General features: G+C 33.4%; 1 protein-coding gene across 1 annotated transcript in view; it reads right to left on the bottom strand.

Moving 5' to 3' along the window:
* The window catches only part of apolpp (retinoid- and fatty-acid binding glycoprotein apolipophorin), a 248,875-nt gene that overhangs the window by 24,040 nt on the left and 211,490 nt on the right, over positions 1-13,345 (bottom strand). The window contains exon 47 of the mRNA XM_081759450.1: positions 12,044-12,227. Coding sequence (XP_081615576.1) covers positions 12,044-12,227 — 184 coding nt within the window. The remainder of the gene's footprint in view (positions 1-12,043; positions 12,228-13,345) is intronic.

Here is a 13,345-nt window from a genome sequence, read left to right as displayed (position 1 = left end):
TGATTGAATTTTTTTAAAAATATGCCTCTTTTATGAATTATTTAATAATTTTGTATATTTCAAGCTAAGTGGAGCCTTTTTTCAACCTCACAACCTCAACCTCAACAACAATAATTTCACAATAACTACACATGACAATATACTGAATATTTACCTAATTATTCATAGATACCAATAATGTTAAATAAAAACAAATGAAAGTATATGACAATTTAACTAAAAGATTTGGACTTTAAAAAAAATATAATTTCATGTTCAACTCAATTTGAAACACATATGTATTATCCTTCTATTACATTGCGAACGGCCACGTTTTCAAATTTGTTCACTGTAACTCTAAAATATTTACAGAATTAGTGATGTAGGCCTACTTTTTAATGATCAGAACAAGTTTCTTAAAGATGCCACCACCATCACAGTTTAAGCTGGGCTCCTGTTTCACAATGAAAAACGCCTTAGTAACCAAATTGTTCGCTACGCTTTTGAATTTATGTTTTAATTTTGAATCTATTATTGAGTGGTTAGACTCACTAAAATGCTTAGCAATGAGATTGGTTTTTATTCATTGTGTTTATTGTCCCTCACATGTTCCTTTATTCTTAAATTATAATCTCGTTTTATTTGTCCAACATATTTTTTCCACGCATGAATACGTCAATATATATAACAGGATTTTCAAGATCTTTTAGCAAGTACTTTTGTGCAATAAGACAGATTTTTGTGTGTTTGGAAGGTGAGATGAAGATAATTTTATATTAAAATACCGGAAAATCCATTTAGTTTGGGTGATAAGCACTTTACACATAGCAGTGCAACCGAGTGCAGTGCAGAGATATTTCATCCTATTTTCATAACCCTGGCGTATACAACGATATATGTACAACGAACGGTATTTTCTGTTTCTGGCAACGATGAAAGGCAAATAAGAGGAAGAAGAGGATTTTAAGATATAGAAGAACAAGGATGCCATTATGTACGATTATAAACTTTCAATTGGTGGTGAAAAATAAATATAATTTTAAATATATTGATTTAAAGTACAGTTTATCTCTAAGGTATGTAATTCCTTATAGTGACTTGGTATAAAATTGAAATATATTAATAATGCCTAAACGAACTGGAGTAATAGTTTTATATTAAATGGTGGTTCCACCCAGGACTCTTTGGGTTCAATCTGAAGATTAGTAAGGTTAACCAAAATTTTAGACCATATGGTATTAAGAAATAAACGAGTTATTAATACCAATCTAAAGATGGAAACCATTCAACAAAATGTAGGACAGTCGCATGAATTATAAAACACGGACTTTCAAAATTTTATACACCAAATGAAAGAGTTAATGGAAAGTAAAATGGAAGTTCAGCCAGTAAAATTAGAACATCTGACGAATAATGTAGAACAGCAAATGATTAGGAAATTTGAACTGTTTGAAAATTCACAAACAGCACAGTTGGACCAGTTAGAGACATCGCATGAAAATCAACTAGTACAGTTTGAGAAGTCCCAGGCTCTCAAACTTGAACAACTATCCTAAAGTTCGAAAGACAAATTTGATAGAATTGATGCTCTAATTGACAGTAATACAGCACAAATACAGGAATTACAGAGGGAAATTTTGGAACTTAAAAATAATAAGAGTGACAGCATAAATTTCTCAGTTCCAGAAATTGATACGGAATACCATTGTTTTGAATTTAATACCGGCTACAGATAATATAGCAAGTCAATGTCAGCCTTTCATAAATAATGTGAATAATTGTGAAATTAGTACAGAAAATTCAGGAACGGAAACTCTTATAAAAATAAGACATTTAATGATATTGTAAAGGAAATTATTGATGCTTTTGATAATGAATATTATAAATTTGTTCCGGAATATAAGAATATACTTTACCAACATACAAAAGAGTTCTTAAAAGTTCTGGGGTGCTGTAAGAATTTCATATATGTGATTTGATGTGGATACAAATCAACCAATTGTAACCAAACCTTATATCATACCGCATAAATTCAGGGATGAAGTAAGGAAACAAATTTGTGATATATTGCAAAATGGGATTATCAGACCTTCACAAAGTGTATATCTTAATCACATTCATGTTATACCAAAGGAGGATGGAAAACAAGCGAGAATAGTCCTGGATTTGAGAAAATTAAACAAACATATACGGTTACAGCAAGTAAGGTATTATCATATTGATGAAATTCTGTTCTCTTCAAAGCAATACTATATTTGAGAATTTGGATCTCGTCTCGACTTACGATCAGCTATTACTAGAAGAGAATTCTAGACCTTATACAACATTTTGTTTCGAAGGATAGTTGTACGAGTTCAAACGAGTTGTTTTTGGATTAATTAATGGAAGTGCTGCTTTGTCAGCTTGCTTAAATTAAGTGTTAGGGCAAGATCTTTGCTCCAATGTAGTTTTCTATGCGGATTATATTTTAATAATAGGAAAAAATCCTGAAGAATACTTGAAAAGTTTGAACACTGTTTTAGAACGTCTTGAAAACGCAGGACTTACGGTTAATTTAGAGAAGTCAAAATTTTTCAAGATTTCTATTGAGTTCCTTGGATATAATATTAGTGCACGGAGTATGTGCTTTAGTGAAGCAAAAATTTAAGCAATAAACCTTACCTCCACCTTCAAATTTAAAAGAAACTCGCCAAGTTTTGGGTTTGTAATTGGTTCCAGAGATCGATACCTCGGTTTGCCGCAATTGCTGAACCATTATTTTTAATCACAAAAAAAGGAGTTCCTTGGGAATGGGGTGATGCTCAAGAACGAAGTTTTAACAATTTGAAAACCAGTATTATAAAAAATATTCAGTTGAACCATCCCGATTTTGATCGTACCTTTTTCGTTCAATGTGATGGATCGTTATCCGGAATTTCTGGGATACTTTGGCAACCTAATCCATCTGTTGAAGAACCCGCAGTGATACATTGTGTTAGCCAAACTCTGAAGAATGTGGAAAAGGGATATACAACAACAAAAATTGAACTGCTAGCTGTACGTTTTGCACTTCAAAAGTTCTCCCAATATCTTATTGGCTGTCATTTTATAGTATTGACTGATCATAATTCATTGCGGCATCTTAAAAGAGTACAAGGTGTAATAGTCTTCTACTGAGGCGGTCATTACAACCACAATCCTTTGATTTTGAAATACAGCATATCAAAAGGCGTTCATAACATACCTGTGGATACGTTATCAAGGTTATATCCAAGTTTTGAACATCGAACACTTTCTATAAATTCATTTAAAGGTCTTCAGGATGAAATAAATAAAATATCGTTGCAAGAACTAGAAGAAGAACAAGGAAATTATGAAGAGTTTGCGAAAATCATAAAACACTTAACGAAGTGTCCGAAAATTTGTGACTGTCCACGTAACTGGAATTCGTTATATCAAATGTCAAATGATGTCCTAGTGATTAATGACTTTAAAAATAAAAATAGAAAAAATATGTATCCCGCCGAAGCTAGTACCTCGCATATTAAAAGCATACCACAATGATTTTAAACATTTTGGATATCAGAAAGTATATTCGTTAATCAGTAAGTCTTTTTATTGGAAATATCTACGGTCTTAAATCAAGAATAACATTAACGACTGTGAGGAGTGTATGAAAATCAAGCACAATTATCAGGCCATATACAAATCAATGCTATCAATCATACCTGAGAGACTTCATTCTTTTATTTCTATATATCTTTATGGACCTTTACCCCGAGCACCAACTGGTGATACTTTTTTACTTACAGCAATGGATGTATTTACAAGATATTTGACAGCATACCCTTTGAGGAAAGCAACTTCTGCAGCAATTGTGCATAGAATTTTAAACGTGTATATTTCTCAATGTGGATCCATTGAACATATTATTTGTGATAATGGCGCTCAATTTCGCAGTAAAGTTTTTATACATACCATGAATAACGCTAATTTCAAAGTTCATTTCGTCACGCCATGTCATCCTAGTAGTTCAATAATTGAAAATATTCATCGTAATCTTGGTATGATGTTCAGACATTACTGTAAAAACAGTCACTCTGACTGGATTAAGTACGTAACTGAAATTACATATTTCTTAAATTATTCTGTTTCTGATACTTTGGGTGTTGCACCAGCAAACATACATAATGGTACTGATTCTATAAAATCAATTGAACAACATTATGGTATTAAGCTTAACGAAAATGATGATCTTGATTATTCTTATCTAATTAGTATGGTACATATACGTCGAACAAAAAAATTCCAATCACGAAACAAAAAAATTGAAGAACAGCAAGCTGGAAAAACTAAAATAGAGACTAACGATCTTCTTTTTGTACGTTTGCATCCACAAAGTGACGCATCTTTGAATAGCATTTATAAGTTTTGTGACTTATATGTTGGACCCTATATATGTAGTAAACAGATTAATCCTAAAGTATTTGAAATATATAATGTTAAAACTGGTAAACGTTTAGGTTTACGTAATATAGACGAGTTAAAAAAACGGTGTTCCACTGAACATACAAAAAGTAAATGGTTACAAATTGTTAAATCTTTAGCTCCTCAAAAAATATTAAGTCAAATTAATATTGGTAATATCAATTCCTCTGATTAATTACATTATATGTAATTTTACTTATTATTGTAATTATGTTCATTGTTACTTTCATTTTATTTTTATTATTGTAATGATTCTATTGAAATGTTTATTCTATTTTATGACATATGAAATTGTCTTAAAAGTTTATATCAAAAGAACTCTGTTGCATTGTACTTTTATTTATAATGGCTTCAATAATAACTCCGATTGGATGTTAAGAGAAAAATTTGATTAGGGACCTGATAAAATAACTAAGTTGTGAAATTTCGATTAGTCCTTTCTTCGACATTAAAATGAAATATAATATCATTATTATAAAAAGAAGTATAAAATAATATTTTTTGTGATAAAATATAAAATTAAGTAAATGTTATAATGATGAATTGGAATATTGTTATATACGAGGGCAATTCAAAATTTAATATGACTATTTATAACGTATTGTCATTACGGTACAGGATTTTTCCTTAAATTATATTTTAAGTAGTCCTATAATTCGGGAGCCATTATATACAACGATATATGTACAACAAACGATATAGTGTATTTTCTGTTTCTGGCAACGATGAAAGGCAAATAAAAGGAGGAAGAGGATTTTAAGATATAGAAAAACAAGGATGCCATTATGTACGATTATAAACTTTCAATTGGTGGTAAAAAATAAATATAACTTTAAATATATTGATTTAAAGTACAGTTTATCTCTAAGGTATGTAATTCCTTATAGCGACTTGGTATATAATTGAAATATATTAATAATACCTAAACGAACTGGAGTAATAGTTTTACATAGTAATTAGTTTCTTTCGCTTCACAAACTTCATTCACTTCATTGCTGTCGGTTTTGTTTTCACTTGTAGATTTTTTTATGCGCTGTGAGTTTGAGTCAGGTGTTGAATTCTAGCACATTTTTTCCATTTCTGTATTTGATCTTTCTTATGTCCTTTTTTTTCAATGTCTGTACTATTTTGTATTTCTTTCTTAAGAGTTCCTCATTTGAACATAGTCTGTAGGCTCTTCTATTAAAAAAAATGCCGATGGGTCCGTTTTTCTTTTTCTCTGTGTGTGTGTGTGTGAATGTGGATGGTAGCAAGTAGTATGTCGCCTGAATTTGTTTTGTGATACAGTTTATGTTTTAACCCTCGAAACGCCAAGATGAGGTAATTTTTGATCCATGTAGATTTTTCGTAAAGAATGAGTTTTGTTTTCTAGAACAGGCGCTGCTTACATCAACTGACTCACCAGTCGTATAGTATGCATGTTACGCTTCTAAAATATTGAGAGTTGTATAGTGGTTGAGTCTATTCTGAAAAAAACAATCTCATTTTTTTACGAGAAATTTACATGAGTCGAAAATAATCCATTTCGGCTTTTCTAGGTTAATAGAAATATCCAAGAAATTTATTTTTAAAATCTCTTCGTTCTCTATTATGAAAGTTATTTTAGGGTGAATATTTAAGAGCTTCTCATTTGAACATAGGCGATCTCTGAAGAGTTGAGTTAGGTTTTTCATGATCTTTATAGAGGGAAATTGTGTCATCAACGTAGCGTGCATACATTACGGTGCTTAGAGATGGAATTGTTAGAATATTAACTTTGAAGTGAAGTGAAAAAGACCTGTTGCTAAGCCAGTGACCTGTTTTAATAAATTATCTTTGAATTGGCAATAGTTTGTCTCAAGACAAACTTTTAGAATCTGAATTATCGATGTGGTTATGTGAACAGGCGTTCCTTTCTTGTTGAGTATTTTTGACACTGTCTCTAAAACTAGTGAAGGTGGAATGCTGCTATTCATATTTTCGATATCTAAAGAAGTCATGCACAATTTAGTTGCTGAGGCCTTTTACATTGTGAAAGAGAAGCCCAGTCTAAACTGTGATGATAGTAATATCTCGAAGAAATTCGTTCCCATAATTAAAATGTACGTCACTAGTTCTTTATAATACTGGCTTGAGTTATAGTGAATGAGTTTGAAAATGTGTCCGTTAGCAATGTAATAAAGGATTACTACATATTATATGTTTCAAATCGGGTTAAACGTAAAGTTATACTTTAAAAGTCAAATATTTTCGTTAAAATTGTCATTTATTTTCGTTTGTTTTAATTTATTACTGTTGCCATGAATAGTCGTGATAAATATAACATTCAGTGTATTGTCACGTGATAGTTATTGTGAAGTTGTTGTTGATAGGTTCAAAAAGAGTTCCATGGATGAGCTCGAAACGTACCATATTATTAAATAAGTGTTTGAGGACGAATAACATATTTTTTAGTTACCACATTTATTATTTAATATTACAAACTAAGTGCGCTACAGGATCATCAACAACCAAATTTTATAGGCCTCTATAACACTACTGACGCAAACAAAATATACTGGGCAATGCACATCGAAATTACCTTAGTGCAAAATTCACTTTTTGACAATTGCAAGGGATGAAACACAATTGCAATCAAACGTCTTGGGAACGCAGCTTCGTGTTTATGTAGTGGCATAAATATATCAGTAAAGTGCACTAGTGAATCATTGCATCTAAGAGGAGAGACAACCGGGCTATGTGAGATTCCTGCTCACGAACAAACGCCAGAAGGCACTCAAAAGACACGGCCAAGCACGACAGCTGCTGTTGTGAGTACAACATTGTAGCGCAAGCTAATTGGTCTGTTAGAAAATGGCGCAAAGGTTCATCTCAGTGATTATGATCATGAAAGAGTGTTGGCCATCTTGAGGCAGGTCAAAGAGTTATAGAGGTTACACGTGCAATGGGAGCAACACAAAGGTTATTTCCCGAAAGAAGAAAGCTGATATGACCATAGAAATGGTTGTACGCGTGCATGGTGGAGGTCGTGATAGAAGTGCAACAGCTCGACAAGATCGCTACATTGGCCAACTGGCCAGCAGGAATAAACATGCCATTCCTGCACAAATTGTTATTGAGTTTGCCGAGGCACTTGGTGTTCGTGTTTCCCTCCGAACAATTTCACGACGACTCAATAGTGTCGGGTTGTATGCGCGGAAGCCTGTTAAGGATGTTCCAATATCCCCCACCCGCCGCCGTTCCAGATTACATTGGTGTATGGCACATCCTGATTGCGACGAGGGGAACTGGACAAATGTTATCTTCTCAGATGAGTCACGGTTTTGTGTGTCCAGTAATTTTGGCCATCAATTGGTGTGGCGAGAACAGAAACAAGTTAACATTCATCGAACATCCGTAGATGGGACAAGTATGGTGGTACTGGTGTTATGGTATGGGCGTTTATCATGAAAAATGGACGAACACCACTGCATATTTTTGCAGGTGGATCCGTAAGCGGGGAACGGTATTGTAATGAGATCCTGACAAGATATGTTCGTCTTTTTCGTGGTCCAGTGGGCCTAGAGTTCATGTTCATGGATGACAATGCATGTCCACAGAACCAGCCAAGCTGAAGAGACCCTGGAGCGTGGCAATATCTACCGAATAGGCTGTCCACCGTATTCTCCTGATCTTAATCTCATTGAGCATGCCTGGGGATGTTTTTGGACGACGAGTTTCACAAAGTAATCCACCACCTTTGATGCTTCAGGACCTGATAACTATTTTAAGAGAAGAATGAGACAACATACCCGAGGAACTCATGAAATCTCTCGTGAACAGCATGGAAAATAGATGTGTAATATGCATTGGTGCCCGAGATGGTCATACGCCATACTGAATTGCGCAGAACTGCTCTCTATTCATAACACCTGACATTTCATGTCATTATTCTATACTGCTCTTCATATGTTCATTTACTTTTTAAGGTCCTGTTCTTTTCCATTATGACAAATTCCTGCCATATTTTATCAATAAAGTGTGTATAATATCTGTACTCATGTATTTGTAGCTTACTGTACCTTGACTATGTTTAAAAAACGTAAAGATTAAAATTTCGTAAACCGTTTTAGAGATATGAGAAAGATAGCCAAAAATTGATCTACTGCTTCAAATAACATATTTGTGGGAAATTTATAAAATGATTGTTGCTTTCCATCGCTTCTGTTACATACATTTGGTAGTTGGAATTACAACAAATTTTCGAAACTACATGGTTTTAAACAGTTGCAAATTTTACCAATATTTGGAAACTATCTATATGATTGGATTTGATATATATATCTGAGCAGTTTCTCAAAGTGAAACATATTTTTAAAAGTCAATTTTTCAATCCTTTGTCACTTCGTTTCAATTTATTTGGAATTTGTCATATCAGCTCATAATATTCAACACTGTGCATCCCCCATCTGCATCAGATGTGCTATTACTGGTGAAGAGATCTCTACAAGTATGATATTTACGATATTATAGCATCATTAATTTGTAACACTGAATAATAAATATGGCAGATTTCTCTTTAAATATGGTAATTTGAAATATTTTATTAACCGACGTAATGCCATTTCAAAAAATATAGCTTTATGTTGGGTTGGCAATATTGTTGAACTGGTAGTATAGCGCAATATGTCAAACAATACTTCCTGTCAATATTTACATAGTACAGAAGTTTAGCGCTTTATCTATCTATCTATCTATCTATCTATATATATATATATATATATATATATATATATATATATATATATATATATAGATAGATAGATAGATAGATAGATAGATAGAGAGAGAGAGAGAGATTAATTTAAGATTACCAGGGCATTACAAGATAAATGGTCCATCCAGAGTATGTATAGGGTGGGCGGAATTAACTTCCTTTTGAAAATTGTTTACAACTTCTTTAATACTTAACCAATTATTGTGAAACAAAAAGTATCTTATTCCTTACAATGGTAGAATTTATCACATGATATTTCATTTATCTCATTGCAGGTATCAGCGGAGGACCATGGTGCAACCATGGGCGTCTCTGGCATGTTAAAATTGGGGGGCGGGGACGACTAAAATGCTAGTAGACCCCACCTAAAATTACGTCAAAATTATGAGTAAACTGAAATTTACTTTACTAATGGCATCCGCTCTTTCTACCTTTAGCAATACAATTCATCATAATTTTCTTCCATCACTGGTAGACTACTTGCCGAAAAAAACAATTAAGTTTATATATAAATATGGTTCTTAGGTAATTTCTTCACCTTGACATTCCTACCGGTGAACTTTTGCTCAGTGTTCTTAAACGTATTTGCAGCAGTGTAGTTTTATAGTCCTCATATGTTTCGATTTTTTAGGTAACAAAATCTTAATTCTCTGAAAGAAATGAAATGAAATCTTTGAGTTTTACGTCCCACGGTTATGCCGGTTAGGCTAAAGGAGACGGTGATGATGAGTAATGAATGAAATGGTGGAAAGAAGAAAGTGGGAGGAAACGGGAGAACCCCGAGAAAACCCACGCAATTCTCTGAAAGAAGTCTTATGATAACACTTGATTTGATTGCGAATTTCGAATTTTTAATTTTCATTCTTCTTCTGTATTCTTAATAAACTTAAAAGGTATATTATCTACCTTTTTCTTCCTCATTTCGCTGTGTGTTTTTGAACTTTTCCAATGAACCATCCTCGATTGCTTCGTTTCCCGTTTTAATGTTTAAAATGTTTAGTTTATTCTTGCTGTCATCCGGCTCCTCAATGTATTCTTTCCATCTTCCTCAAACTCAATTCGCTCATTTAACACTCATTTCTATCTTTAGTTTCTATATTGTCATAGTAGTTGTCCCTTGCTGCCCTTCTACAGTATTCGCATGAAATTTACTCTCATGTATAATATTCAAATTTCTCTATCTTTTTAAATTCCTCTCGTCACCTTCGCTTCTATTGTATATTTCCCAGTCTTTGTAGGTTTCCCTTCTTAATTCGCAGATAAACTTCCTATATATCCTTTCATTCCCTTCTCCAGTCTCCCTTCGTCATGGAAACCAATTGTTGCTGGTTAAGAATGAAAAAATTGTGTGCCTGCAGCCGAGACTACTTTCACTAACCAAGAAGCATAACTTTAAAAAAAAATCATTCTTAGAAAATGACACACGCCAGGCAAACATTCTAATCACATTAACCTAATGTTTAAGAACAGACATAACTTTAATTTGTTCTGCCTATGTTTTTACTTCTTCCATATAGATCTAAATACTTTCAGCATTGATCCATTTATCTTGTACTCAAAATATTTGTGGGGGACGCGTCCCCCCTGTCCCTCCCGCCAGAGACGCCCGTGAGTGCAATGTCTAACTTTGAGTGAGTTGACTCAACTGGAGACTCGGTATGAAGTATAGCAGTCCATAGTATAAGTACAGAGATAGTGACGAAGTGTAAATAGACCTTGCGTCTTGGTAGATACAAAAACCATAACGAATTGTCATTCGAAGCTAAGGTTCTGTAGCAAATATTAGGAAACGCGTTTGCCCCTCAATATCCAGAACGGAGAAAAATATGCAAGTTGTTCAGGAAATATTCACTCGAAGCCCTCAGAAATCAAAATGACACGCATCTCGCAAAAGTGGTTTAAGCCGACACGCAATGCGAACTGTTCTCAAGGAAGAGTTGAATTTTCGCCTATGGAAGCCGCACTATTATTAGAAATTATTGCCGGAAGATTATGATCATCAGTTGGAGTACGAGAAGTAATACTTGTTTGGTATGAAGCCTGATCCTAACTTTTCGGTAATACCTTGTGGTTAGATTAAGCCATGTTTCATGTTGGAGGATTTGTTAACCTGCACAATTGTTATTATTGGGCACAAGAGGATCCGAGGGTGGTTATTGAAAAATGCCAACATCGCGTAAAGTTATAGTGTGGTGAAATATGACATCCACAAAAGTTATAGGTCCATACGTCTTTCGGAATACAATAAATGCAGAACAGTACCTTGCTATGTTTAAAAATTATATTCACGACATTGTATTCAGTGGGATAATTACAACGACCTAATCTTTATACAAGACGGAGCCGGGGCTCATTTCACACGTCCGTGCGTGTCCAGCACCTATTTTCCAGGATGCTGGTTGGGACGTCGTGGTCCGCTTGAATAACCAGAAGTTGCTCCTCGACTTCTTCCTCTGGTGTGGGTGAAAGAGGAAGTTTATCACACAAAACCAAAAATTCTTGATGAATTGGAGGAGCAAATTTACGAGTTCTTGTAAACGTACCGCTGGAGTATCTGCAGAAGTCTGTCGTAAATATCCCGAACCGTTTACGAAAACTTGTGGATAATGGTAGTGCTTATGTAGAGTTTTAGCAATGTATACATTCTATCACTGTACGGAACAAAATGCTTCTTGAGCCATGAAAATTGGTTAAGTATTAAGAAAGTTATGAACAGTTTTCAATACAGAGTTAACTACCACCAACCCTCTATGTTAATAACACCTCTTAATCGAATAATTCTATCTATTCGATAGAGTAAGGAAAATGAGTATCTTTCACCTCATGCTATTAATATAACATTACTAAGTCCTATTAACATACCTGATATCACTTTGTTTAAGGTCATTGCTTAATGTATTAACCAATTTCGACACAAGTTCTCTGAATACCTCTTCGTTTTCATGTGCTTGTTCTACAATAAACAGGACGTCTGCCGAGTTTGACTGCTGCTGTACGCGTGTTGAAGACCCCACTTGCAAGTTTTCACTGTTAACATGGCACTCAGCTGTAAATAATCGAGTAATGTTCTAAAGAATGTTAGGAACAAGAAAAATATATGTTTAACTTGTGATTTGTTACATTTTCACAAATATTCATGTATCTTGTATATTATATTTGAAGATTTATTTAGGCGTAAAAATTCATTTAGGAAAGTAAAATCCATTTTACATACGAGTATCCTTACTAATATATAAAATAATAGAATGTGTCTGTCTGTCATCAGATATTCACATAGAAATGAGTTACCTAAAGCCACCAAAAGTTGTACCAAGTAGATTTTTATCAGATCTAATCACGTACAAAAGCCTTTGTTTTCGAGTTTGAACTTAAAAGGAAATTGGAAGGGTCAAAATTTATATGCGAAATTTATACAATGAAACCATAATGCCTCTAAAGTGGGCAACCCATTGTTTTCCTTATCGTCCAAATTGGATATTTGGCCTGATAGTCGATAGGGGCAAACCCCCGAAGTCATTACTTGTTATATATTTTACACCTTTCATTACTTTCAAAGATTTTGCAGTAACATTATTCTTCCCGTGCAGAGAACGAGTACTCATGCTAGTATCAAATATTTTATTTGGGCTAATGAAACCTAGACAACTTTATTAATTTTTCTTTTCAGTTTGGGAAGGAAGGTCACGGTAAAGGAAATCTACATTATTACAAAGAAGTATTTTCCTTTACTATTCAAAATGCTCAGTGTTAGTTATGGGAACTGAATTAATTCTGTAAAAATGGCTTCATGAATTTAGTGCCTTCAACTAGGTAACAACATTTCTTAATTCTCAAGATTTGATTCGATTGAGAATCCCGTTTGATTTGCGTTGAATAAAAAAGGCAAGAGAAAATCTTAAGGCAATAATTTAGTAGAATATAGCGTTAATATTGTGATCTATTAGTAGCCCCAGTAATTTGTGATTGAAAAAAAAAAATCATCAAACAATTTATTAAAGTATGCTATCACATTAGTTTGCACGAATAAATATTATTTAATCTTGTTCCTTTTTTTTTTTTTTTCAATTTCAAATGATTAAATACTAAAGTGCAAATCCTTCTGAAGCAGCATACAAATGATCAGAGCAATTAATAACTATAACATCGCATAATTTAAACATATAA

This window comes from Thermobia domestica, chromosome 5, assembly GCF_964235325.1.
Source record: "Thermobia domestica chromosome 5, izTheDome1.hap1.1, whole genome shotgun sequence".
NCBI lineage: Eukaryota > Metazoa > Arthropoda > Insecta > Zygentoma > Lepismatidae > Thermobia > Thermobia domestica.
Note: the sequence above shows the minus strand (reverse complement) of the source record. Positions and strands in the feature narration are given on the sequence as shown.